This window comes from Zonotrichia albicollis, chromosome 29, assembly GCF_047830755.1.
Source record: "Zonotrichia albicollis isolate bZonAlb1 chromosome 29, bZonAlb1.hap1, whole genome shotgun sequence".
Classification (NCBI taxonomy): domain Eukaryota; kingdom Metazoa; phylum Chordata; class Aves; order Passeriformes; family Passerellidae; genus Zonotrichia; species Zonotrichia albicollis.
Genome location: NC_133847.1, coordinates 2420186 through 2448173, shown reverse-complemented (window position 1 = coordinate 2448173; position 27988 = coordinate 2420186). Strand labels below are relative to the sequence as shown.

The following is a 27988-nucleotide window of genomic DNA, read 5'->3' as shown; positions in this document are numbered from 1 at the left end:
TGAGCCTCATCCATCAGTGTGCTGTTCTTTCACAGAAAAAACAACATGCAGTGGGAGACTTTGGAGGAACACAGAGATTTTGCCATTTCCCTCTGCCAGATAACTCTGGTTACCTAGGAACAGACACTTCTCTCTGCGGCCAGTTCTCCTCATCAAGCACAGGATGAGCATTTATTGTCTTGTGATCAGGAGAAAAACACAAAACAAAACCCAGAGCTCCACAGGTGACACGAAACATCACACAGAGCCACGGCACGTGACGCCCGACCACGCCAGGAGCCAGGGCCGGGTTAATGGTGTTAAGAACTTTTAGAAATCTAATAATGTAAACATTTAAAAACATACAGAGGAGTCCAAAACAAAAAAGAAAAAAATAAAAAAAATTAAGCCAGTTGTTCAGGCAGCGTGTTGGACTTTCTGGAATTACGGTTTCTGGCACTGAAGAGGAGGGAGGGGATGGGATGGAGCTCCCACCTGGAGGTGCATTGATCTCCACAGGGATCTCAGGCAGTGCAGCCTAACAGGGTGTGAGTTTGGTGTCCAGGCTCCCAGGCACCCCCTCTCCTTACATCAAACATTTCCAGTGTGGATGAGGGTGGGTGCTTCAACACAGCCCCCAGATTCTCCAAGGGGAAAATCCCAAAGAGAAACAGGATGTGGAGCCTCCACCAACGCTTCTCCTCTTGGCTCCTTCAAAACCTCCAACTTGACACACCGAAATGGAGCAGGTATCAAATGGTTTGGAGGGATTTTGGCAAGAGGATGGCAAAGGGCAGGACTGAGGGACATGTCCTGGCACCTCCAGCCCTCACCCCCTGGTGCATCCATCGTATTTCCAGGGAGTCCACGCCAGGCAGTTCTTCCATCACTCCGATGGCAAGCGACAAAGAACACTTAAAATGACACTTGACACTAGACAAAGGCACCTAAAAGCTTCACAATGCCACCAGGTCATGTTCTGTTCAGCAGGCTCCCAGAGCTCCTCCTGCCAAGCACGTTGCACACTCTCCAGGAAAACCCCTGGTGTTGGGAGCACGTCCCAGAGCCAGTGCAGGGGGGTCAGTGTGGCTGTAAACGGAAATTTGGGGAAATCTGGGGAAATCTGGGGAAATCTGGGGTTGCTTTTGCTTTGGCCCTGGTAACACAGGGGTCATGCAGACTCCAGACTGTGCTTCCCTCATTATTTACAGCGTGACAGAGTGAACAGGGAAATTCTGCAGGGGGAAGCAGGAGCTCTCCTCTGTGAGCCGTGATTTCATTAGATAAGGCACATGTAGAGAAAAAATTTCAAAAGATCACTTGCAAATCAATTCCACTTAGCTAGTACTATGTCCCTGTCCCTTTCCAGGAGCCAGTTTTGTTTTCCAGTTGCTCAGTTTGAATTTGGGAATTTGGAATAACCCCATCAACAGCCTGCCAAGGCAGCAGGCTCTGGGTCTGATCCCCGGGGTGCCCAACCCCTCCTTGGTCTCCCAAATGGAGCACTTTGTATATTGGCCAAAACTTTGAGAGCCAAAGACTTGGAACACTCACTCCCTATAAAAAAATTGGGAACTGACCTCCCAGTTTGGACAGGTTTTAAAAAATTCACAGCAGGCTGAGGGGGAAGAGGAAACTGCAGCCTTTGCTGCCTGGGTCGCTGCAGGACACAGGGAATTGGATGGCTCAGGCACAGAATGGAGATGAATGACAAGGTGGAGGATAACCTCAGGAACAACAATCCCTCTCAACAGCTTCATCCTCCCTTCAGCTGATGGCTGGAGAAAGGCAGGAATCTCTCTCATGGAAATCCTGCCAGCCAACAGCAGCCATGAGGACTAACAAGCTTCCCTTGGTCTCTCACTGTAATATCTGGAGTTCAGCTACACCAGCAGCAGGCAGAATTAAACTATTCATTGTAACAGAGGTATTTCCAAACCACACTGAGATCAATCATTATTTTGCATCCAGCACTAAGCCTGGCTGGAAGTTTCATGGTGGGGAAATCTCATGCTGAGCCCCTGTACCAGGGTGAGCATCACCCAGGCCCAGTGTCAGCTCTGCACTGGTTTCCACTGGGCTTTGATTCAGGCTTGAGCAAGCAATCATGGACCTAAGGAGATGAATCTGTACCTTTGGAACACACAGATCCAGCAAGAGGTTTTAGCAGCAGGGAAAGCAAGAGCTGCAGCATCACCACAGTCTGAGCCAGGCAGGAAGGATTTGTGGGGTTTCCCATCCCAGGACTCACCCAGGGCACCTCTGTTACCTGCAGGGTCCTCCCTCGGAGGGTGCAGCTTTCACAAATCACTTCAGCCTCGCCAGTACCAAATAATTTAAGTGCTGCATTTCCCTTAGAGTGAAAAATTCCACATTATTCATCCAGGAGAGCAAACACCAGTTGCTGTGATTGCTTTTGCTACAGAAGGTGTGGTGCTGTGCTGGGCATTCCACGGGAGCTGAGCAGGAGCAGGGGCAGCTGTGGGAGTGTTGCCATCGTGGGGAAGCTGAGCCTTTTCCAGGGATGCTCAGGAGAGGATTCCCTCAAGCAAGGGCAGTGAAGGGTTTGTTCTCAGTCTGCAACGAGGCAAATACTGGTGACTCAAGGCAAACAAAAAGCTTTCTGCCATGGCCGTGCAGTGCAGTGCAAGAGGGAAGGGCTGAGAGCAGGATATTCCTCAGGGATCAGGAGACAAGAACCAGGAAGGTCCTCGAGATGAGTGGGGTGCTTGGGGGGGAATGCAAATGATCTTTTCCAAGAACAAGAATAAAAAGACCAAAAAGGAGAGACTCCAGGCAGTTTGCAGCTGGTGCTGCTTAAGGCCATTGGTTTGCAGAGGGGTAGTTGGGCACTGTGGGGTACTCTGGCAGGCTGTTCCCAGAAAAATTGCTGTACTGGGCCTCCCTGCTGGGAGGGTTCCTCCATGCGCCGCTGTTCCACTCATCTTGAGCCTTCTGGAAGCTTCCACCAGCCCCTCGGTAGATTTTGTGTACCTAAGGGATAAAAGGGAGGACAAGAGGAAGGTCAGCACCAGGAGCCCAGGGCTGAGTCCCTGCAGAGCCACTGGAACAGGACTTGTTCCTGTCTCTGTGAAGAGCTGCATTTCTGAGGAGCAAAGCACAGACAGTGCAGTGAACAGAGGTGCAGACAGAGAATATCAACCCAAAACTTGCACACATTCCAGCTGCATGGCCACAATTCAGGTGGGGATCCCACAGCCCAGGCCAGGGGGTGGAAACCTCTCCAGCAGAGTCCAACACCACTGCTGCCACAGAGCTTCTGCTCTCCCTGCCTGCCACAGCTTTCCAGAGAGTCCCACTACAAATCCTTGTTCCTGCAGAGACAAAATTCCCACCCTGCCATCTGGTTCTCACTGCAGATGCCTCACCATTGACCATCCCAAGGAGCAATAAATCATGGAATCACAGGATTGCTGAGGCTGGGGAAGACCTCCAAGAGCACCAAGTGCAACCATCAGCCCAGCTCCACACTCATGTTCACCACTGACCCATGTCCCAGGGGCTACATCCACACATTTTTGGAACACTCCCATGGATGATGATTCCACCACATTTTTTGAACACTCCCATAGATGATGATTCCACCACTACCCTGGGCAGCCTATTCCAACATTTTACAATCCTTTCTGTGAAAATAAATGTTTCCTAATATCCAATCCCAACCTCCCCCCTTCACAGAGCCTCAGGTTGCTCCACATCTGCTTTGCATGACACAAAGCAACATCAGCACATGACACCGTGACAATTTCCAGCCTGAGCTGTCTTGTGCTGTCTGGATTTGTCCTCCAGAAACTCTGAGAGACATCAACTGACTGCACTGTGCAACCTTTCAAAGCACTGATGGCTTGTGGTGGCTGCTGAGCTGCCTCTTCACATTATTGTGATACACAGCAGGGATTCCCCAAGGCACAGAGAGATCTGAAGAATCCCAGAATGGTTTGGGATGGAAGAGACCTTAAAACTCATCTCATTCTGCTCCTGGACACCTTCCATGAGCAGAACTTACCCTTATAATGCAGATGAACATGGCAACTGCTGACATGGTGAACATGATGGCAGGGAACAGCATGAACACAGCAGCTGCCACACTGGTGCTGAAGAAGGTGATGGCTGCCAACCACCCGCTGCAAGAGATACAAAAAGAGACACAATAACATTATAATCTGCTTTTCTAAGTGTCCTTGTTATCAGAAAAATTGTTTAAGTGCTTAGAAGGCCCTGGCACAGGGTGCCCAGAGCAGCTGTGGCTGAGAGTGCCCAGGCCAGGCTGGACAGGGCTTGGAGCAGCCTGGGACAGTGGGAGGTGTCCCTGGCATGGCAGGGGTGGAATGGGATGGGATTTAAGGTCCTTTTCAACCCAAAGCATTCTCTGTTTCTGTGATTCATAACCCAGAAATTACAAGGCAGCTTTTAAGCTCCTGAAAATGAAATGAACAATGAGGACAATTGTCAGAATTGAACACAGGTATCTCCCTGAGATCTCACCTCCCCTGCCAGCATCCCTCGCTCATCCAGTCTGAGAGCTTTAAGGGACAGCCAGCTGCATGGATTTTGGGAAGAGAAGACATATTCCCAAGGTGCTTTTGGTTGTGCATCTAGAGACCAGAACTGGGATCAGGGAACACCAGGGTGCTGTGATTTACACTCCATCTCCATTCTTTTCCTGGCAAAAACCAGGTGAGACATTGTGGTGGTTTGACCAGGAAGAAGTGGGAATTCTGGATCAGCAATTCTGAAACCAGAGCGTTAAATGGAGTGCTAAGACTTTCCATTACTTGAAGTTTCAGCAGGAATTGCTCTCAAGTCTCTGTAGACAGGAAGTTAAAATGCCAAACAATTATAACACAACCAGGGACAGACACTAACAAGCTCCCATTTATTTTAGGAGAACTCTCACAGTACTTCTCATAGGCCAACAATGAGTCACCACACTGAGCTCACCGTGTGCTGCCAGCACTGAGGGCAGTGCTGAGCCTGACACCGTAAATAAACGGTGAAAGAAATGGACACTGAGGGAAGAGGCTGCAAAGAACAACCAGGTGAAAATCACAGAATTATCTGGGTTGGAAGGGACATTAAAGCCCAGCAGACCACATGGGTAGGGACATCTTCCACTAGACCAGGTTGCTCCAAGTTCCATCCAACTTGGCCTTGATTTGTGCCCAACACAGCAATGAAACCCCAGTGGTGTGCTGTGACCGTGTTCACAGGGGTCTGAGGATGAGGGAGGAGATGAGGATCTGACTCCATGTTTCAGAAGGCTTGATTTATTATGTTATGATATATATTACAACTATACTAAAAGAATAGAAGAAAGGATTTCATCAGAAGGTAGGCTAAGAATAGAAAAAGAAGGAATCATAACAAAGGCTTGTGGCTCTGACAGAGAGTCCAAGCCAGCTGACTGTGATTGGCCATTAATTAGAAACAACCACATGAGACCAATCACAGACCCACCTGTTGCATTCCACAGCAGCAGATAATCAATGTTTACATTTTGTTCCTGAGGCCTCTCAGCTTCTCAAGAGAAAAAAATCCTAAGGAAAGGATTTTTCATAAAATAGCATGGCTACAAGAGCAGATACAGCTCTGCCACTGAGGAAATCAGAAAACTTCCTCCCCTCCTCTTGTACAGGTTCTTATCAGCCTCTCCAAGCCCATGGGAGCAGCCACAGCCCAGAGCTGCTGGGACATCCCCACTTACCACGCTCCCCATCCGGAGAAGCCGATCGCCTGCAGGACCGTGAGGAGGAACTGAGCCCCAAAGATGAAGAAAAAGGCCATGAAATTAAAGGAACTGTCCGACCTGTGGAGGAAGAAAGGAGGTCAGGGGGGCACTGGCACCTTGTGCTGCTCCATGTCTGACCCCACCATCACATCCAAACCCTCCACAGCGGCGGCTCCAGAGCGTTCCCTGCATGGCTGTGCTGGGAGGTTTCTCCCCTTCCCTGGCAGTGAGAGCACACAGCTCCATGACTCAGCAGCACAGATTGTCTCCCATTAATCTGGCTCTTGAAGCTGCCCTCCCCAAGGAATTGCACGTATGATGACACACAGGAGAGGCTGAGGGACACGAGTCTCCTACACAGAGAGTCTGAATCATTCTCTGCCCGAATGTCAGCCCAGCCTGACACCTGCCCAGCTCTGCCCTGGCAAGGAGGCATGCAGGAGTCTGATGCTGGCAGGCAGAGCTTGTCCATGCACTAGAAATGATCACTGAGCAGGAGAATTCCAGCTGGGAACGTCTCAGTGTCTGCTTGTCATCATGTTCCCACACCCATGGTAAATAATCCAGCACTGGGACATCACAGGAGGGAAAACAGCCATGAGAGAGGTGGATGGTGCCCTGAAAGCTGAGGCACACTTCCCATCTCTGCAGGCTCCCCATCCTCAGGATGTACAGGTGAGGTCCTTGAGTTTATGCAGGTACAATAATTAGCATGAAAATGACCCCAAGCAAGATGCTGACCAGAGACATTCACAGCCTCTGTAATGGGTGCATGGGACCTGGCACTGCCCTGCCAGAACACATCCTCATCCCATCAAACCGGCCACAAAGTTCCTCAAACTATCATTTTTTATGATACAAATGATTCTCATACTCTAAGGAACTCAAAGGGACAATGATTTATCTACAGATCTACAAAAAACGCTTCAGGTGCTTGTGAAGCAGTTTGGTACAAAGGGGATTTAAGAAAAGAGCTCCAATCACTGCCAGCTCCTGCTTAAACCCTGAAAGCATTTAAATGCTTATTATTATAATTATTTTTATTATGCTGATGGTTGTTAGTTTTATAATTCTAGCCCCTGATGCCTTGGGAGGAGATGAGGGAGGTGAGCACGTTGAGCAGCCTCCAGCCACACCCACGCTGCTCAGAGCTGCCCGTGCGGGTCTGGTGTCTGCCACAGATGGTGGCTCTGGAAGATTTGTTATCCCTGAGTATCCTCCCAATCCCACCCTCCAAACACCACCTCAGAGTACAGCATTGAGAAAGAAATACTTTAGGCAGGGCCTGCTGACTGTGGTGCCTGTCAGAATCCAATTAACAAGGATTAGGCTCGAGGCTGAGCCTTCAAACAGACTCTTGCAACTCCGGCCTGAAGGAGTTGGAGGAGTCTTCATTTGAAAGGATCTGCAGGAATTAGTGGGGATACAGAGAAAAGGTGATTTCTCATCCAGCTTTCTGGTGCAGATTTGCTACAGCTTTGCCCTAGCACCAAAGCTCTGCAGCTAATTGAATTTGGGATGCAGTGGGATGAGGAAGGTTTTACAGAAGCATCCTCCCAGCACAGGGTGCCAGCACTGAAGGGTGGCCTCCATCAGGACAAGCAGGGCTGATTTTGCCTCTGCAATCACCACTTGTGATCCCTCCTCAGAGATTTCCAGCCCAGCTGGGGATGATCCCTGGGCTCCCCACTCTGTCCCTGGGGTTGATTGAATCTTTTTTTAACTGCAAGTCTCTGCACAGAGTAACCTCAGGGACCTCTCAGCATTCACTGCATAAACACATCCAAACAACGTTCAAGGAATAATGAGAAACGGCCCTTGTGGAGCCTGGGGGAGGTCAGCAGGGAGCAGTAATTTTTCCCAGACTTTAGAATGGAAATTGCTCTTTGAACAGAGCTCCAGCACTTGGAGGCCCTGGGGCTTCTGAGCTCAGGATGGGGACAAACTCCAGCCCCACAGGGCAAGAGTTCAGAGCTGGGATTTTCACGTCATTTGGAACTTTGAGACAAATCCAACCCTTCTCTTTCCAGCAGAAATGACCCTCCCCTGTTCTCCATGATGCCACTGCTGATTTAACAGCATCCAGCACCCAGTGCTGTGGGCACACAAAGCATCAGCTCAGAAGAGCATTTAAACAATTAATTTATCATGGGCTAGACAGGACCCACCTGTCAGCTCCCATTTCCATCAGCTGCTTTTGCTGTCATCCAAACCAGCTCATCACAGAGTCTGGTGAATAATCAAAATCCAGAGTATCCTCCCAGGAACAGCTTTACCTTCAGAGGGCAAACCCCTGACTGGTGTGTGGGGTGTGGTGGTGGCACTGGGCTGGCCCCTCCTTTCCCTGTGTCAGGCTGGGAACTGCTCAGGACCCTCCTGGCTCTGCCAGGATTTACACATTAGTGTTTGAGTGATGCCTCGTGGTCCACAGCAAATGCAAATGATTATTAATTAAAGCAAAAATGTAGGATGGCTTTAAATATTTGTGGAGTTTCAGAAGGACTGGCTCCAGGGAACTGCTTTTATCTAAAAAGCTAAGCAGACAAGCTCTCAAGTAGCTGGAGACAGGAATCAGAAGAGTTCTCAAAAACTAATAATAGTCTTCCATCAAAATAAGCCTCGATGAAGCTTTACCAAATTAGTCCTATTTTAATGCTGCACTGAGATGAGGGTGCTGCTAAGTTTGAGAGATTGAAGTAAAATATGAATTTAACCCTCTTAGAAGTGCCAAACTTAGGTGACCCTCACCTCCAATCTTATGTGACCTTCAGTCCTGTATCTAGCATTTAGAAACAGCCACATTTTTCTTCATTTTGAAAGTAAACAAGACATTCAGACACGAGGTGCTGAACCAGGGAAACAAGCAGAGAATAATAAAAATAACAATAACAATCAGGGAAACTCGCAGAGGGAACTGCTGGGCTGGCACTCACCGAAAGGCTTTGTAGGCAGGTCGGAACCAGCAGATGTAACCACAGGGGCTGAAGAGGATGAGCCAGAGGATGGCCAGGCCAAAGTTGGCCCCAGAGCCTCCCCCGATCCACCAGGCCAGGCAGGCGATGAGGTTCACGGCCAGCGTGATGCAATAAACTGGGGAGAGGCACAGGAGAGAGCGTGGGCTGGTATTGAAGTTCACCATATATTGAAGTTGGAGGGAGATGACCCACCTTGCGTTGGTCAGCATCGACTCCACTTTATTCATCAATCAGGCACCTTTTATAACAGTGTTAATCAAGCTCATGCATATTGCAAAATCTGAGCTCACAATAGGTCAGAGATAACACACCAACTCCTCCTTATGTTTCCAATACCAAGATTTGGGTTCTCAAAATTATTCTTGCTTTCCCAAAACAGCCAAAGATAGAACATCCACTTGTTATGAGAAAGCTGCCTGAGAACTCTGATGTGCAAGGCTCTCAAGGCCTTCATGTTTGCCACTTTTACCTGTAGTTAAAAATAACCTGAGAACCTCTGCTGTTCACAGAAACAGGCTGTGAGAATCTGCTCCTCACAGCTGCTTTCTAAGCCATCTCTGAAAAAATCTCCAACAGGCTGGGGCACTGCCAGCATTTTGGGAGAAAAGGAAACAAAAGATAATGGCTGGAGATGTGTGAGGGGGTTGGCATGGAGCTCAGGGAAAGGTGCTGGGCACTGCCCAGGCTCCCCAGGGAATGGTCCCAAGGCTGCCACAGCTCCAGGAGTGTCTGGACCCCACTCTCAGGGTTGTTGGGGTCTCTTGGTTAACACCTGGAGCTGCACTGAGGGTCCTTGGGGATCCCTGCTAACTCAGGATAGCCCTGAGAAGCCCCCAGGGTTGCAGTGGGAAGGGTCCCTGGGGTCTCTGTGGCTCCTGTGTGACCTGGGAGCACAGGAACATCCAGCTCCAGAGGGATCCTGCAGCACAGGGATGAGGAAATCTTTTACCACCTGCTTTTACCCTCTCTCAAAACATGGAGAGCTTTGGGAGCAACTGATGTGACCAATACAAGACTCAGGCCAGTGTTACTATGAATTATGAGCAAGGTGTAATTTCCATTTATAGCCAAACCCCGTTTTGAGAGGAGAGGGGGGTGACCCTAGGCCTGCCTCTGACTGACTCTGTGCTTCTGGGGCTGCCTCAGGAGCTCTCTCTGAGCCAGCTCAGTGCCTTGCAGGCTCTCTCTGCTTCCCTGGGCCTCTGAGGAAGCCTGGATGTCAGCCTGGGGGCTTGGCAGTGCTGCCTTGAGCAAGGGGGTAAACAAACTCCAATCAAGCTGCGAATATGGGACCACAGGGGTGGCTTAGAGGCCTTTTCACATCCCTGTTCCTGTCACATGGATAAAAAGGAGCAGTTGACAAAGGCCCCCAGGGCACAGCAGTGCTGCACTAGGTAGCAGTATATGCAGGGATGCTGCTCCCCATTTTCCTGGAGCTCACATCCCTGGAAAGGGGGGTCAGCCCCAAGCCAGGGGCTCCCACAGCTGTCCCTGCATCCCCCCAGGCTCAGAGAGGCCAATTTACAAACTCCTGTTTTGGAAAGGTGCGGGTGACTCTTGAAACCCTTTGTGGTAACCTGTATCAACAAGCACAGAAAAAGAGAAGGTGGAAGGTCCAAGCACCAAAGGGCCTCGAGCAGAGCCTGGAGATGAACTCATGGTGACACTCTGGACCTTGGCCTCAGCCATTCTGGCAAAACCAAACCCCTGAATTTCTCTTCACCTGTCTGTTCCAGATTGCAATGCAAGTTGTTTTCCATTACCATCTGTATGGCAGATTGTTTTGCCAAGTGGGCAGTTTGCCTTATCTCTCTCTTTGAGTGACCACATTCACCCCTCCCTGGGGAGGGGACATTGCTGATAACAGCTATGGAATGTCACTGCATGGCTGATAAGAACTACAGCATCCCATTGGGAGATGTGAGCCCAGAGGGAGGAGCCAAGCATTCCTACTGAGATCTAATCCAGAGGTTTTTGAGACACCAGCATGGCTTCTCCACTGGATTCCCCAGAGGAACAGCAGCTGCCTCTGCCACTGGATCTTCAGAGGAAAACTACACCCTTATCTCCAGGATCCCTGCTCCAGCAGAACCACCCCTGACACTGCAGGAGGGCTGAGCCACAATTCCAATGGGACTGCTGCCAACAGCCTGACCCACAGGGTGTCAGGTTGTGTTCTGCTCTGTCAGTGTTGTTTCAGTTTACTGCATTGTTTATTTTATCCTTTTATTTTTCTTCCCTATTAAAGAACTGTTATTTCCTGCTCCCATATTTTTGCCTGAGAGCCCCTTAATTTAAAATTTACAGCAATTCAGAGGGATGGGGAGAGTTTGCATTCTCCATTTCAGGGGAGGCTCCTGCCTTCCTTAGCAGACTCCTGGCTTTCCAAACCAAGACACTGTGCCAAGGGAATGAGTCCTGCCCTTGCCCCAATCCACTCCCTGCTCATCTCTGCCTTGGTCCTCCTGGGCACTGACCCACCTGCCTGCACACAGCCCGGGGCTCCTAAACAACTGCAAGGTTTTATGGTCACAAAATCACACTGACAACACAGTCAGGGGAACAAAACCTACCCCAGCTACTACTTCTGACTTGCACATGGCCTGAGAGTAAAATAAAACACTGTTTTACTGCAAAGAAAATGTCTTCTGAGTAGCCAGCAAAGCTTTGTACACAATGGTTTGGATGTGTCTCAGTGTGGGGGGAAGAATAGTAGTTATTTAAATTAATTAATTCTATGTATTTAAACTAACAGATTGTAGATTCCCCATCCCTGGAAGTGTCCCAGGCCAGGCTGGACAGGGTTGGAGCAGCCTGGGACAGTGGGAGGTGTCCCTGCCATGGCAGGGCTGGCACTGGATGGGCTTTGTGGTCCTTCCAACCCAAACCATTCAGGGATTCCATAAATCAATGATATTTCATTTACACACCAATTAGCTGTACTTCTCCAAATATTCATTTTCAGAAGCCATTTATTCTCCAAAAGTTACTTATTTTAAAACACCCCATAAAACAACACCAAGCCAGGGGCATCTGCAAAGTTTTAAGGAACTTTTGGCTCTCCCTGTGCCTCAGGTCAGTTTGTTCTCCAGCAGTGGGAGCTGTGGTACAACCTTCCCCAAACCTCCCTCCACCTTAATCCAGTGCTCACATCCAATTAAAGTAATGAGCAATCACCCTTCCAGCAATGACTTGTGTGTTTCTATTTTTCCAAACTGCCCTTTCCTTGTTTACCTCCTTCCCTTTACACATCTCTCTCCAAAAAAATCAGGGAGACCCCCAAAGGAAGAGCAGTGCAGATGGAAATGTGAAACTCCTGAGTGCAGGAGATGGAAATGTGAAACTCCTGGTGCAGATGGCAGCTCTCCTGGCCATGCCCAAATCCCTGGCTCTCCTCCAGGCTGCCATTAACTCCACTGAGGGACTCTTTGTTTTGGGAGAGGGGAGGACAAAGGAGGCTTTACAGCTTGCAGTGAGTCTGGAGGGACAGGCAGCTTCTTCAGGCAAGAAAATTACAGAGCTCATTGCAGCAGCTCCACATAACCAAAGAACAATGGAGCCATGGATTATGCCATTATTTATGCACACAAATCTCTCTCCTACACACATCCCGTGCATCTGGAATAAAAGCCACACCACCAAATGCAGAGCTGGCAGCAAACAAGCTTTCCTTCAGTGAGAAGGGTAAAGAGGATGACAAGCATTTGGGGGGAAAAAAAAGATAAGCAAGGCAAAAAGATTGTTAATGTTGCAAAGCACTGCCTGTGGTTTCCTAGGCCTGCCACAGTGATTTCATTCCTTGCAGAAGAATGGTCAATGCTCATCCCTGGTTCCTCAATGGCTGAGGCAAACAACAGGAGCCCAGGGCCAGGAGCTCTGCTCACACAGGGCATCAGCACATCAGCAGCTGTGACAGGAGCAGCTCCCAACTCCAGCAGGATGGTTGGGGGGCTCTGGAGAGCTGAGGGAGAGCCAGCATGCAGCCAGGAGATGCTGCTTCCATTGGCAAGGGAAATGGGGGATAAGAGGGAATTTTGGCATTTCTAGAGCGAGGTGGGGAAGCAGACAGCAGCAAATGGGCCACATTTATTTTGTCTACAATTCTCCTATTCCTCTTACTTTAGGAGAACTGAGAATTTCCTTAAGGTAGCTATTTTTGGGAGTTAAACGTGGTTTACAAAAAGGCTGGAGAGGGACTTGGAAAAGGGATGGAGGGACAGGACAAAGGCAATGGCTCCCACTGCCAAAGGGCAGGGTTAGATGGGATATAAGGAAAGGATTCTTTCCTGGGTGGGCAGGCCCTGGCACAGGGTGCCCAGAGCAGCTGGGGCTGCCCCTGGATCCCTGGCAGTGCCCAAGGCCAGGCTGGACAGGGCTTGGGGCACCCTGGGACAGTGGGAGGTGTCCCTGCCATGGCAGGGCTGGCACTGGGTGGGCTCTGAGGTCCCTTCCCACCCAAACCAGTCTGGAATTCTGTGATCATTTGACATTATTAAACACATCAAACACAGTCTGCTTTCTCCCTCAGATTAACTATTAGACTTTTCCAGCACTGTTACCCTCCTTTCTTCAAGATCCCTCAAGGAGTCAAGGCACAGCAGCTTAAAATTCAGGTATAAAGTTATATTAGAGTATTCTAAGGGGGATCACTGCTCCTCATCAAAACTTTAAAGCACATTAACCACTGAGATCTATGGGGTTTTACTCCACAAATACCTTTTTCCAGCACAGGTGTTTTTATTCAACTTACAGATCCACACATGATAGATTCTCTTCACCAGGAACTGGTAATCGATGGGAATTTCATCAGCAAAATTCTGGTAGAAACATGGTTTCAGAGGGATGAACTTGGGGAGTGGAGGGAAGTTATTCACCTTTTCTGGAACACAGAACACAGATTTCAGCTGGGAGCAGAAATGTGTCATATCCTCCACCCCTTCCCAACAGTGCTGCATGTTCATCCTCTCCCCAGACCACAAAGAAATTGGTTTTCTTCCTCAGCAGTGACAGAATATTTTGTTTTACTACACACAAGGCAGAGAGAGGGAAATAGGAATGAGAGGGGGGAATAGGAACAAGCTAATGAACATCACATGGATTTAACACCTTTAGACATCAGTGTGAAGTTGTGTGAAAAGTGCTGCAAGGAAAAAACCAACTTTAAATAAGCTGCAGGATGAGCTTCCTCAGGAAGGGGGAGGTGTCAGCAACATCTGGGGGAAACAGCTGCACTGAGGTGTTCAGTTACAACCCTTCAGAAATCCACAGCAAGAGGAAAGAAAGGCTGGGGAGTGTCCAGACAAGCAGATTTCTCCTCAGCCACCAGCTCTGAGCATGTCCTGACCATGGCTCAGGCCTCAGGACCTGCTGTGCTGGGACAATAAGGAAGGGAGGTGTGGGATCTCAGCACCTCAGCACTGAGGTGTCACCGAGAGCACCCTTGGGGGGTTCGGGAGTCCTGGAATGTTCCAGAAGTGTCTGGTGGCTGGACTTTGATCCTACACAGGAGACGACACCTGTATGAGGATAGGAGGATTTCACCGGGGTGAATGGTGAAGGGATTAGTTAATTAGAGAGTGAAACACAGGGTTTAGGATTTCTGTACAGGGGGGTTTAGAGAAGTAAGATGGAGGAATTGGGGCGTGTCCTGTCCTCCTTCTTCTTCTTCTTCTCCTCCATCTTCTGTGGTGATGGTGGCACTTTGGGATTGGTCATTACTAAAAGTGCACCGGGCAATAAGGGTGAAAGGTATTGGGGAAAAATGATAAATATTGTACACGTAACTTTGGGTATAAAGATAGGTGGCTGCCCGGAGGGCAGGGAGTGTGCTCATGGCTGGCTGCTGAGCAGAGCTCTGTCGGGCCGAGAGAAAATCTTTTAGATAAACAATTAATAAACACCGAGTCCGAGAAAAGAACTGAGGCCTCTTCTCGTCCTTTGAAATGCGGGCTGCCCCAAGGCCACCCCGGGCCTTTCCAGGCCATCCAAACAGCCAAAAACCGGACAGGGAGGAATCCCCAAAGTGGAATTGTGTACCCTGGTATCATCCAGTTCATGGGAATAAGTCAGAGCTGGGAAGGAATTCCTGGAATTCCTGGCACAGGGTGCCCAGAGCAGCTGGGGCTGCCCCTGGATCCCTGGCAGTGCCCAAGGCCAGGCTGGGCAGGGTTGGAGCAGCCTGGCACAGTGGAGGTGTCCCTGCCATGGCAGGGGTGGCACTGGATGGGCTCTGAGGTCCCCTCCAACCCAAACCATTCTGGGATTCCATGATTCTGTGTCAGGGATGATCTTGTTTTGAAAACACACCAGATTTTTAATGGAAAAAGGCTACATTCAATTTTTTAAGCCATAGGGGAAAAATAAAAGCACAGAAAAAAAGAAAAAGCTTTGCATTCAGAGACAATAAATCAGCAAATGCTGCCAAAAGCTATATGGTGAAGAAAACTCTACCTTGGGAAGAATTTCTGTTTTAAAATCAAGTAATTAAATGCCTGAATCCTCTGCTGCTGTCAGCTCCCAGCTTTGTCTGTGTGTGCTCCTACATGTTTGGGAATGTTTGCTCTTGCCTTGCAGAGCTGATTAAAGTTTGATTCCAGGGCATTGTGACTAATTGTCTCTAGCCTCCTTCAGCCTCAGTAAACAGAATTAAAAACAAGCAGAGGAAGAGATGAAGAATGTCCTGGGAAAACCTCCAAATGGCACAGGAGACAAGAGGAAATGTCTGAACAAGAACTGTCAGCACCAGAGTTCCCCTTCCCTCCCCATTATCTCCGGCTGAGGAGACATTTTGCAGGAGCAGCTCCTCAGCTCTGTTTGAAGGTTGGCAGGGAAGAGCCTGGAGCTGCAGCCAGGCTTGAGGAAGGAAAAAGGCTTTCCCTCATGCATATTTTCACACAGCAAATATGGTGAGAACGCCCACTGGGAATACATCAGAAGTAGCTCTGAAATAATGTCTGAAGTCACCAGCCCAATTTGACTTCTCCTGATAAAAACAAACATCAAGCCCCTCCTCATGCATCCCCCTCAAACCCATTTCACATTCATTCAGATGCCCTCCAAGCTGGTTTGAGTTATTGGTTAACACCACTGCTGACTCCATCCCATGCACAGCTGGTGGCCCACGGATGCTTTCAAAGTCCACAGGAATTTGGACTCCTCTGCATTAATTTTTTGTGTGCTGGAAACACCTGATGGGATTTCTCCTGCACAGTGTGTCCCTGCAGCCTAGAAAGGGATTTAACAATGCTGGATCAAGGGAAAGGAGGGGACACAGCTTTTGAAGCTGAAAGGACAGGTCTCTAGGGAAGCCAGGAAGACCAAGATTAATCAAATGCAATAAAAGCAGATTCTCTAATTTATTTTTTTCTGAGGGATGGGGAAACTTTTGTTCTGTCTCTCTTCAACAGCTGAAGCTGCAGATTGTTCCTTTGGTTCTGCTCTCTCCCATTTTCTGTCATGGACAGCAGAGCTGCTGCCAGCTCCCACGTGGTGGGGCCAAAACCAAGCAGCCACTGCAGTTTGTCATTTTTCAAGCTCATAAAATGGTTCAAACACCCCAGGATTGTTTGCTAGGTACACAAAGCTGGGGATTACACCTCTTCTCTGCTGCTGCCCAGCTGCTGCCCTCTTCCTCCCACCCAGACACCCTGCAGTTGCCAGCTGTTCTGGGTTACTTCTGAGATCAGACAAAATAAATGACATGAAAATATCCCCTTTCATGTCTGACTGCAGAGCTTGGAGTGCTACAGTTCTCCCATTAAGGCTGATCAGCAAATGCACCCCATGCTTTCCAAAACCAAACTGCATCACTCATGAGCAGCAGCTGCAGGCAAATTCTAGACTTGTGATTTTAAAAAAAAAGGTTGGAATTTTGTTACTAATTTCACTGCAAGTATAATTCAGATGGATTAATGTCAACAGCACAGCTAGGAACCACTGTGGAAAACCTCTGGAAAGAAGGAATTATTCTCATGTGCTTTGTTTTTGAATCAATTCCACTCTCATAAAACTTTTAAGTAAGTCACAGCTGAACCTGAGCAACATTTACCACTGAGCAGAAACCTCAGGTGACAGAGCAGGCAGGACACAGCAGGAAAGTGAATGTGACCAAGGCAAGAGAAGTAACTGAAGAGCTTTAGGGATCACCAAGGTCTTGGGAAGGGACACAGGTCACATTCCTGACATGTTACAGCCACCACAGCATCATGAACAACTCTCTGAAACCACTCTCCCTGCTGGCTGCACCTGAGGTGCTCTTACCTGCCATTTCTAATACTTGTGTTCCCTGGTGAGGTTCAGACAGAGCAATAGATCTGTTGGAGAAAGAAAATCAGGTCAGCACATGGCACAAAGCAGCACCCAGAGAAACCCCTGGAACTGGGAATGTTCCAGTGTGTGACAAACACGAGCCCAGGGTTCCACTGGTGCCCAACACCCAGAGGAGGAAGGCTGGAGCCTCCCAAAATGGATCCTGATTTCTCCTTGTGTCCCAGATTGCAAGGCAAGATGTAATTTATTACCATCTGGATGGCAGTTGTCTTTTGTTGTCACAGACATCTTTTATGAAAAATCTTTTCTTTATGATGTTTCCTCCTGAGAAGCTGAGAGGCCTCAGGAACAAAATGTAAACATTGATTATCTGCTGCTGTGGAATGCAACAGGTGCATCTGTGATTGGTCTCATGTGGTTGTTTGTAATTAATGGCCAATCACAGTGAGCTAGCTCAGACTCTCTATCCGAGCCACAATCCTTTGTTATCATTCTTTCTTTTTCTATTCTTAGCCAGCCTTCTGATGAAATCTTTTTTTCTATTTTTTTTAGTATAGTTTTAATATAATATATATAAGAAAATAATAAATCAAGCCTTCTGAAACATGGAGTCAGATCCTCATCTCTTCCCTCATCCTCAGACCCCTGTGAACATGGTCACATTTTGTCAAGTGGGCAGTTTGCCTTATCTCTCTCTGAGTGATCACAATCACTCCTCCCTCTGGGCAGACATCTGCTGATAACAGCTATTGAATGTCCCTGCATGGCTGATAAGAACTACAGCATCCCACTGGGAGATGTGAGCCCAGAGGGAGGAGCCAAGCATTCCTACTGAGATATAATCCAGAGGTTTTTGAGACACCAGCACAGCTTCTGCACTGGATTCCCCAGAGGAACAGCAGCTGCCTCTGCCACTGGATCTTCAGAGGAAAACTACACCCTTTTCTCCAGGATCCCTGCTCCAGCAGAACCACCCCTGACACTGCAGGAGGGCTGAGCCACAATTCCAATGGCACTGCTGCCAACAGCCTGACCCACAGGGTGTCAGGTTGTGTTCTGGCTCTGTCAGTGTTGTTTCAGTTTACTGCATTGTTTATTTTATGCTTTTATTTTTCTTCCCTATTAAAGAACTGTTATTTCCTGCTCCCATACTTTTTGCCAGAGAACCCCTTAATTTAAAATTTACAGCAATTCAGAGGGATGGGGAGGGTTTACATTCTCCATTTCAGGGGAGGCTCCTGCCTTCCTTAGCAGGCACCTGTCTATCCAAACTGAGACACTCTGGCAGCAAACAAAAGTGCCCCTGGCACCCCCTGGCAAAGGCTGAGGATGCCCAGGGAGCCCCTGCCAGAACACCTGCAGCTCCCAGGGCAGGCAGAGTACCCAGCAGAGCTCAGACATTGCAAGAGAAATGTGCAGAGCTCACCAGACTTAATGCCTCATTTAGGTGCTGAGATGATTTGTTGGCTCCTGGCTCTCTGTGGTGCTTCCCAACTCCTGGAACAAACAGATAATCTCTGTTAGCTGGGCACTAAACTCCTGCTTAACAAAAAAATAATCAGCTGGAACCAAACCCATCACCCCTTGTTATTTCAGAAATCCTGCACAAATGCAGATTCATTCTTCCTGTTACCACACTGAGTGTGGCTGTAGCTCTGGCAGAAGCCAACCCTGGGAAGTTTACCCAGCATGAGCTGTGTTGCTGATTTTGGCAGAGCTGGTCCCACAGATGAAATACACAGAGAGGTCTTTGCTGAGTTTTAATTCCACCCCTTCCTCCTTAAGGATAAAAACACCATGTGTCCCTACCTGCAAATCCCAGAATGGAAACACAGAGCACACAAAGCAACCCTGCAAACCAGCACTGTGGAGCCTGACAGAAATTAAGGCAGTCTAGACTAAAATCTGCCCCTAAAACACTGACAGCAGCTGCAGCAGCAGTGGGGTCAGATCAGCCATGCTGTACCCAAATCCCTCAGGATTTACAGCAGCTGGTTCTGCTGCACCTCAGTGCTATGCTCAGCTAAGGTCTGGAGGCTGCAGAGTTTTTGCAGAGTTTTGCACTGGCAAAGCTGTTTCCTTGGGCTGCTTTTGTTGTTTTTTTTTATTTGAGCTACTCTAACCCAGCCTGTGGAGACAACAGCACCTGGGACTGTACCACAGCCTGCTCTTCCTCTGCAGAGATGTACAAGCTTCAATATGCTTGCACAGAGGAGAACAAATTATATTCCTTGTCCAGTCTCTAGGAAGCCCTAGTGTGGGGACAGGAGGCTCTGTCCCCATCCCTGCCACAGCTGAGGCCTCAAGGCTGTCCCTCAATGCTGCCCAACAGCATTTTGTAACTGGGAGCCTTTTCCTTTGCATTTCTCAAATGTGTGAATAGAAAACAAAGGATGAAGATGGTTAAGAACACCATTAAAACTTCACCCCTCCCTTCTGCAGCTGCTCCCAGTTGAGATGTGGGAATTTCAGGAGGAGAACAAATGGCCCATGAGCACTAAAGCACTAAGAGAGAGGAATCCATTACTGAAGAATGAGCCTGCAAATAATCCTCTTCTTCTTCTTCTTCTTCTTCTTCTTCTTCTTCTTCTTCTTCTTCTTCAGAGGATTATTTTGCTACTGCACTTCAGTGTTGGTGTCCTACAGCTGCACAGAGGTGTTTGTCCACTGGAAAAGGATCAGAAGCAAAGACTGAGGGGGACATTCCTGCCTTGACAGACCAGACAAAGGGTTTCCTGCAATGGCCAAACAATAGTTTTCCTGTGCTCTCCTCTCAAGGAGACCTGTGGTGATCTGGAGAGGTTTTAATTCAAATAAATAAATAAAACCTCCAGATAAAGCAGCAATCTGGTGAAGCACCCCCTTGCATAGAAAGATGTGGTTTGGACCCACAAAGCAGCATTAAGAACAATTCTTTCAGCAAGGATAAGCACACATGGCCATGTTTTACACTGAGTAATCCCTTCCTGAGATGTGCTGACCTTCCCAGCCCCTGCTAAAAGGATAGGGACCTTCTTCCCAGGAATTTCTTCCCAATACCCAATCTAACCCTGCCCTCTGTCAGTTTGAAGCCATTCCCCCTTGTCCCTTCACTACACCCTCCTATAAACAGTCCCTCTCCAACACACAAATCAGATCCCTATTCACCTGGATATTTTCAGTTTAATTGGGAATAGGTGAAGTCCAAAACCCTGCACCCACTGCAGAGATTTTCCTCATCTATAACCCACTGCTTGTGGAGGGAGGAAAATCCCACACATGCTAAGGAAACTGGTGTGAACTTCCTTTTTCCACTGTGCTCATCCATGGTCAATGAATAACTCTGAAGTTCACAGTCCAATGCACATGACTCAGGAGTCCACTGGAGACACTTGGAGCTTTTCTTCACCAGGATCTCACAGACAAAATGCCCTGAGTCAGGTCCAGGGACACCACTTCCCTCTCAAACCACGACACAAACACCAGCAGTGCTGTTTGTCCAGGCAGACAACAACAAAATTCCTTTGAATGTGTGTGCAGTGTGAAATACTGCATCACCTCAGATTAGGGAAAACTTGGTGAAGGAATTCCTGTGGGGATCTGTCTTGAGGCACACTTTGAGTATCACAGAATCCTGAAATATCCTGAGCTGGGAGGGACCCACAGGGATCATTGATCCCAGCCCCTGGCCCTGCACAGACACCCCAACAACACCACCCTGAGCACCCCTGGGAGCTCCTGGATGTGGCACTGGGTGCCAGGGTTTAGTTGAGGTGTTGGGGTTGGGTTGGACTCAATGATCTTGGAGGTCTCTTCCAACCCAGTGATTCTGGGAATTCTGTGAATTCTGGGATTCCATGAATTCTGGAATTCTGTTGTCCAAACACTCCTGCAGCTCTGGCAGCCTTGGCACCATTCCCTGGGCAGCCTGGGCAGTGCCCAGCAGCCTCGGGGGGCAGAACCTTGCCCTGAGCTCCATGCCAAGGCCTGGCACAGCTGCAGCCCTTGCTGGGCTCCTGTCCCTGTGCCAGAGCAGAGCTCAGCCCCTGCCCCTGTGCCTGCCCTGGGGAGGAGCTGCAGCCCCCGAGGAGCCTCCCCTCAGTCTCCTGGGCTGCAGCTGAACCAGCCCAGTGCCCTCAGCTGCTCCTCAGCCCTTCCCCAGCTCCCTGTCCCTCCTCTGGGCACTCTCCAACAGCTCTGGGTCCTTCTGATCCCGTGGTGCCCAAAGTGCCCCCAGCACTGGAGCTGAGGCTGCCCCAGGGCAGAGCAGAGTGGGACAATCCCTCCCTGGGCCTGGTGCCCCCAGCACAGGGTGGCCCTTGGGGCTGCCAGGACCCAGCAGGGACTCAGATCCAACTTGCACTGACCAGGACCACCAGGGCCCTTCCCAGGGCGCTGCTCTCCAGCCTCTCATCCCCAGCCTGTCCCTGCACCCAGGGCTGCCCCATCCCAGGGCAGGATCTGACACTTGCCCTTGTCACATGGCTGGGGGTTGCTCAGCTCCCCCATTTGTCAGGGACTCTCTGTGGGGTCTCTCTGCCTTCCAGGGGGGTCAGCAGCTCCTCCTAATTTGGTATCCCCAGCAAACTTACAAACTCCTCAGTAAAAGTTTGTTATTTCTCCCTGCTGTTTTCTCCACTACCACAGAAAGGTGGCAGAGAACAAGCAAAGGCCAGGCCAGAGGAGGGGCAGTGACAGGGAGGTGGGGGAGCTGAATTCATTCCTGCTTTGCCATGAACCCCCCAAGGACCTGGAGCATGTCCCCAAGACCAGATTCACAAGACACTGGCTCCTCTTGTGCCCTGCAGATGTCCCAGCCAATCCCAGAAGAGCCCAATTTCCCAAGCTTTCCATCCAACAGATCCCCAAGTTTCTGAGTCCTTGATTTAGGCTATATTCTGTACTGCCTTTGTATTTTCATTCTGATTTGATGACTCTGCTCCCAGGGAACAAGGGACAGGACAAGAGGAAATGGCCTCAAGTTGTGCCAGGGCAGGCTCAGGTTGGACATCAGGAGGAATTTCTCCATGGAAAGGGTGGTCAGAGGGGGCAGGGGCTGCCCAGGGAGGTTTGGAGTCTCCATCCCTGGAGGTGTCCAAGGAAGGACAGTGCAGTGGGATGGGGACAAGGAGGGGATGGGGCACAGGATGGACTTGGTGACCTTGGAGGTCTTTTCCATCTTTAAGGACTCTGTGATGCAGCAAGGCCAAGAGCTTCCACACAATCCTGACTCCAGGTACAGGAGATTCCACACAATCCTGACTCCAGGTACAGGAGATTCCACACAATCCTGACTCCAGGTACAGGAGATTCCACACAATCCTGACTCCAGGTGCAGGAGATTCCACACAATCCTGACTCCAGGTTCAGGAGCTTTCACACAATCCTGACTCCAGGTTCAGGAGCTTTCACACAATCCTGACTCCAGGCTCAGGAACTTCCACACAATCCTGACTCCAGGTACAGGAGCTTCCACACAATCCTGACTCCAGGTTTTCACCCAGAGCATTTCCCAAGAGCACCCAGAGGGGCAGGACCCCAGCACAGAGCAGAGCTGCCCACACTCCCTCATCAGCAGGGATTTAACAACAGGAACACGAGCAGAATGAGGAGCCTGAGCACAACACACAATCCTGAGTGGTTCAGGCTGAGCCTTGGGAAGGACCATCAGCCTACCAGGCTTTCAGATCCCACCCTGAGCCAGCAGACCCCAGACCTTTGAGAGGAGCCTAAAAGGAACAAGACCCCCACAAGAATCCCAAAGATTTGGGTTTGAAATCCCCCAGCTCAGCAGAGAATCAGCGCAGCCTCTGCTGCTCCCAGCACAAGCAAACACCTTTCTCACGATCTCTCCAGTTGAATTTAAAGAGAAATTGGTGGCTCTGCACTGGTTTCAAGGCAAAAGGCTGGGTTTGAGCCTCTTCCAAACGCCCAGCTCTCACCAGGAACTTCCCAGAGAGCCCAAGGCAGCAGCAGCCACTCCAAAACAATCAGCTCAGCACTATAAACCCAGAGCTGACACAGCCTGGCTCTGGCAGTGCTTCCTCTCCCTGACACATCCCCAGCCCTCAAGGGTGGGACACTGTCCCTGCAGTGACACAGCCAGCCAAAATATAACTCCAAAATCCACCCAGCACAACCAGGGAGAGGGGGGAAACTGCATGGCAGCAGTGCCCTGAGAAAAGAAGCAGGGAACAGTGAACTTACAAGGTTATCCCACTCCCACCTCATTCCAGGAGGCTCATGGGGACTCCTGGCTGTTCAGGGGATTTTGCTGCCCCATCTCCCCCATCCTGGAGCTGGGACACAGCAGATGTGGAAGCAATTCCCCTCAGGGCTCCCCCAGCCTGTTTACACAGCCCTGTGCTGCCTCAGCGGGTGAGCAGGAGCCTTCATTTGCCTATGCAAAACCCACAGCAGACAAATATTGATTTTGGTACAACCACGTCCAGAAGTGAAGCGTGGCTGCTCAGGAACAGAAGCTCAGACGGCTCAAGAAAACAGAAAGCACAAAAACATCCAGAAACAAGAGGTGGGACAGGCTTAGGACACCAGGCTGTTCCACCCCTTGTCACCTGCTCAGACTGGCCTCACACAGAAGAACTGGACTGCAGACAGCAGCAAAAATATTAAATAGCCCAGAAAAACTGAAATGCAGATAAATCATTCCACCAATTGCCTCATTTCTAACTCACTGCTCTCTTCATCACAGAGTTTCTTGAGAGAGTTACAAAACTGAGATTAGAAATAAGAAGGGGAAATCAGAAGGGGAAATAAAACTACGACATGCAGGTGCTGTCTATCGAGGGCAACACACACATCTGCGGTACCCGAACCACACAGAGCAGCGAGGTTCACCCTCAGAAGCCCTGGAGGAGTCACGAACCTCCCCGGCGGGAACGGAACCGCTGTGTCCCCCTGTCCCCCCTGTGTCCCCGGGGCCAGGCCGGGAACAGAGGCGATTCCCGAGAGGCGATTCCGAGAGCCCTGGGCAGCGGACGGAGCCGGCAGCCCCCGGGGAGGGCACACGGGACGCGGCTTCTCCCGCCCGCTGCCCCCAATCGCGGCTCCCAGCGGGGCTGCCCCCGATCCCTCCCCGCCCGGGCTGGCCCCGATTCCCCCTCACAGCCAGCCCGGCCTGTCCCCCCGGAGCTGTCCCCGATCCCAGCCCCCGGAGCTGCCCCGGGACCCCTCCCCGAGCTGAGGGAGGGTCACCGCCACCCCTCGCCCCGAGACCCCTCCCAGTCTTCAGCTCCCCTCAGCTCCCGCTCCTCCGCCGCTGCTCCCCTCACCCCCAGCTCCCCCTCCCCCGGCACTCCCCCGACCCTCATCTCCCCCTCCCGGCCCCCGGTTCCCCCCAGCCACGCTCCCTGTCCCCAACCACTGTCTCCTCCATCCCTCCGCCCATGTCGCCCCCCGCCCGCTGCCCCCGGCCCGATCCCCCCGCGCCCACCTCAGCGAGCGCCCGGTCCCGCTCCCCCCGGGCCGTCGCGAGACGCGCTGGGAAACAGAGTCCCGCCAGTAGCCGCCGCCAATGCCCGCCGAGCGCTGCGAACTACGACTCCCGGCGTGCATTGCGACGCACACCCACCGCTATCATGTGAGGGGCAGGGCGGAGGGGAGGGGTGGTGGCGCGAGACGGCAGCCGGAAGGGACAGAATTGTGCGAAGGACCGGGAGAGACGCCGGGGCCGGGACATGGCCGGGAGAACGGGAATGTTCACCGGGAGGAGAGAGGGATCCAGGGAGAGCTCAGAGCCCCTTTTGGGGCCTGAAGGGGCTCCAGGAGAGCTGCAGAGGGACTGGGGACAAGGCCTGCAGGGACAGGACACAGGGAATGGCTCCCACTGCCACAGGGCAGGGCTGGGTGGGAGACTGGGAATCAGGAATTGTGGAATCCATGCCTGGAATGGATTTCCCAGAGCAGCTGGGGCTGCCGCTGGATCCCTGGCAGTGCCCAAGGCCAGGCTGGGCAGGGCTTGGAGCAGCCTGAAGGTGTCTCTGTCATGGCAGGGGTGGCACTGGATGAGTTTTAAGGTCCCTCCCAACCCAAACCATTCTGGGATTCTCTGAACATGTTAAACTCAAGATATTTTGGATCAAATATTGCAAGATGAAGAAAAGCAGCACCACCCAAGCAAGAGGCCTCTCATGAGGAGCCCTGAGGGCCACCCCAGGAGCAGGGCAGAGGTGTTGGCCCCACACCCACCACGATCACCAGCCGGTCCATCAGCTGGTCCAGCTTGGTTTTCTTCCTCTTGATCTTCCCAGAGTTCCTCATGATTTTGGAATCAAACCCTGGGCAGGGAACATTTCCAAAGTAAAAATGCAAGTCCCAGAAGGTTGGTGAGGCTGCTTCCCTCCATGGTGACACCTGCCCTCCCCTGAGGAGCCCTCCCTCCATGGGCCCATGGAGCCGTGGCTGCAGGCTCCACAATGTGATGCCCACAGCAGCTCTGAGCCCTCCCTCTCCCCACAGCTCCCCACGGCCTGAGCTGGGTCTGGATCTGGGATGGGTGGCAGTGCCCAAGGCCAGGCTGGGCAGGGCTTGGAGCACCTGGGACAGTGGGAGGTGTCCCTGCCATGGCAAGGGTGGCACTGGATGGGCTTTGAGGTCCCTCCCAACACAAACCAGTCTGGAATTCTATGATCATTTGACATTAATAAAGATATCAAACATGATCTGCTTTCTCCCTCAGATGTACTATTAGACTTTTCCAGCACTGATACCCTCCTTTCTTCAAGATCCCTCAAGGATTCAAGGCACAGCAGCTTAAAATTCAGGTATAAAGTTATATTAGATGAGCTTTAAGATCCCTTCCTGTGAAAAATGCATATTTTATGATTGGCTTTTTGCAAATATTAAAACGAATATTATATGTGTTGTATTAGAAAGTGATACTGTAATAATTCTCTTAAGTAGTGTGTTAAATATAGTTTTAGGTTATAACAAAATGTTAAAGTAGAAACTATGCTATGTAAGATACTTTTTTTCTAAAGAAAGGACTTGCACTGAGATGGCAGCCACAAGACACCTGAATCTTTCAGAAAAAGAGAATTTATTGCTCCATTATCAGGAGAAACGAACTTCTTCTTGCCTTGCTCAGCTGTGACAACACCGTCAGAATTCAGAGGAAGAAGTTTACACTGACCAGACAGAATCCTGTGTTTGAACGGATTTTATGCATCATGTATGATTTGTATGAATATGCAACAGGTTTTTGTTTTTAAGGGTTAATCCTCTGTTAACTGTCCTGTTTTGGGCTCGTGTTGCCCAGAAAGGGTACCTGGACTGTCTGTAACTTTTGTTTCTATTGTCTCATATTGTCCTGATCAAAATTGTCCAAAATTATTTTTACTCTAAATATATTGCTATTTTCATAACCATTTTATTACTATTAAACTTTTAAAATTTTAAGAACAAGTGATTGGCGTTTTTCACACTTCCAACCCAAACCATTCTGGGATTCTGGTACAGCTGGGTCCCATGAGCATAGAAGAAATAAAAGTTTTTCCAATTAAAGACCTTGAAGGATTCATTTTCAGTCTCACTCTTTGCTAAAATGTAAAATCATTATTCCCAACATTATTAACAGTATTGTTTGTGGGCTTTTTTACTTTACTTTTTGTTTTTTACTTTTTTTTACTTCATAGAACAGACTTTATTTTTCTTTCTGTAAATTTTGTGCAATATACATCTATGTGCCCAGAGCACCCACCACAGTAAAAAGGTTGCCATCCATACATTACATTACTTTTTATTTAATGTTGTGAAAATTCCTACAACAGTTTTGTCCTTAAATTTGTATTTCTTCCTCCCCTGCTCTCCTTTCCCGAGCTGCCTGGTCTAAAAGAGGAATTTTATTTTGTTTATTTATTTTTTTCTGGTCCCTTCCCACCTGAACACTTCTAGAGCTCCTTAAGTCCTTATTTTCACCACATTAGACTCCTTAATATAGCAGGGATCCCTCTCCAAGCTCTCAGCTCTGCAAATCCTATTAATTCGGGTGTGTAAAACCCCAGCTGGACTTTAAAAGACATTTCCAAGCGCTGGGGCCGTGCTTTCTGTCACTGGCAGCTCCAGGCAGCGGGTCAGGCTCATCCCTGGGCAAACTTGCCCCAAAATTTCCCCAAACCCCCTCGAGCCTCCCTGAAATCCATCGGATGCTCGACGCGCAGGGAGGATTTTGGGTGTGAACCAGCAGAGGTCACTCGGCCCCAGTAAATCCAGTGCTGCTGGACCAGTAAAACAAGGAGAGTTACTGGGGACAGCGCCAGGGCCACCCCAAAATCCTGTCCCCTGTCCATGGGATCCCTTCCCTTCTCACCCCAGACTTCAGCTCTGAAACCTCCTTGGCAATTCCCAGATTCCTCCTTGGAGATATTTTCCCTAAACATTTTTTTTTTGTTTAAAGCCATGCTTTAATTTATTATTTTATTTGCTTGAAATACACCAAAGAAACAGGATTTGGCGGGAAAAAAAGACAAATGTTTTTTAAAATGAAAGCCAAAATGTCAGTGTGCAGCATCCAAGGATCTGGAGCTCCCACATGGAGCTCTCCCATATATATCTTACATCTTATATCTTATATCTTATATCTTATATCTTATATCTTATATCTTATCATTATGTTATATTATATTATATTATGTTATGTTATGTTATATTATTTCAATTATATATATTATAGTCTATATTCTAGATTCTATATTCTTTATTAATATATCTAGAAATATAATATGCAATACTATATATAATATTATTGTATTGTATTGTATTATATTATATTAATTTTATATGATACATTATATATTTTATGTGTGTTTTATATATATATAATATTTCTATGTATATTAATATGGAATATAGAATATATATAATATAGAATATGTAATAGAACATATAAGAGAATATATAATATATATTCCCTGGACACCCCAGGGAGCCCCCAAAGTGGGTGGTTGCCTTTCCCAACACCTCCCCAAGCTGTGCCCTGCTTTGCCCAGGGTTTATCCTGCAATATGTGAGCCCCAGATGG

The 27988-nt window shown here is 49.3% G+C and overlaps 1 protein-coding gene across 4 annotated transcripts; it reads right to left on the bottom strand.

Moving 5' to 3' along the window:
* Window positions 1-138: 138 nt before the first annotated feature.
* On the bottom strand, window positions 139-24516 carry SCAMP4 (secretory carrier membrane protein 4). 4 transcript variants are annotated; one of them, XM_074528534.1, is made up of 8 exons: window positions 24404-24516; window positions 18398-18468; window positions 16963-17015; window positions 13454-13582; window positions 8662-8818; window positions 5705-5806; window positions 4007-4124; window positions 139-2973 (listed from the first exon to the last, which is right to left on the bottom strand). In XM_074528534.1, the coding sequence occupies exons 3-8, from the start codon at window positions 16967-16969 to the stop codon at window positions 2797-2799; spliced, it is 690 nt and encodes a 229-aa protein (XP_074384635.1). In that variant the 5' UTR covers window positions 16970-17015; window positions 18398-18468; window positions 24404-24516; the 3' UTR covers window positions 139-2796. The 4 variants fall into 4 exon arrangements, with proteins under 4 accessions (XP_074384635.1, XP_074384637.1, XP_074384636.1 ...); XM_074528536.1 differs by lacking the exon at window positions 24404-24516 and adding an exon at window positions 23837-24043; XM_074528535.1 differs by lacking the exon at window positions 24404-24516 and adding an exon at window positions 19499-20081.
* Window positions 24517-27988: the final 3472 nt, after the last annotated feature.

Excerpts from the sequence above, each read along its gene's own strand:
- SCAMP4 (XM_074528534.1), bottom strand. Across the intron at positions 8,819-13,453 it reads AATCTATCATGTGTGGATCT|TTTATTGCATCACGCTGGCC; the intron begins GTAAGTTGAATA and ends GCCTCTCCCCAG. Across the intron at positions 5,807-8,661 it reads CCTGCCTACAAAGCCTTTCG|GTCGGACAGTTCCTTTAATT; the intron begins GTGAGTGCCAGC and ends CTTCCTCCACAG.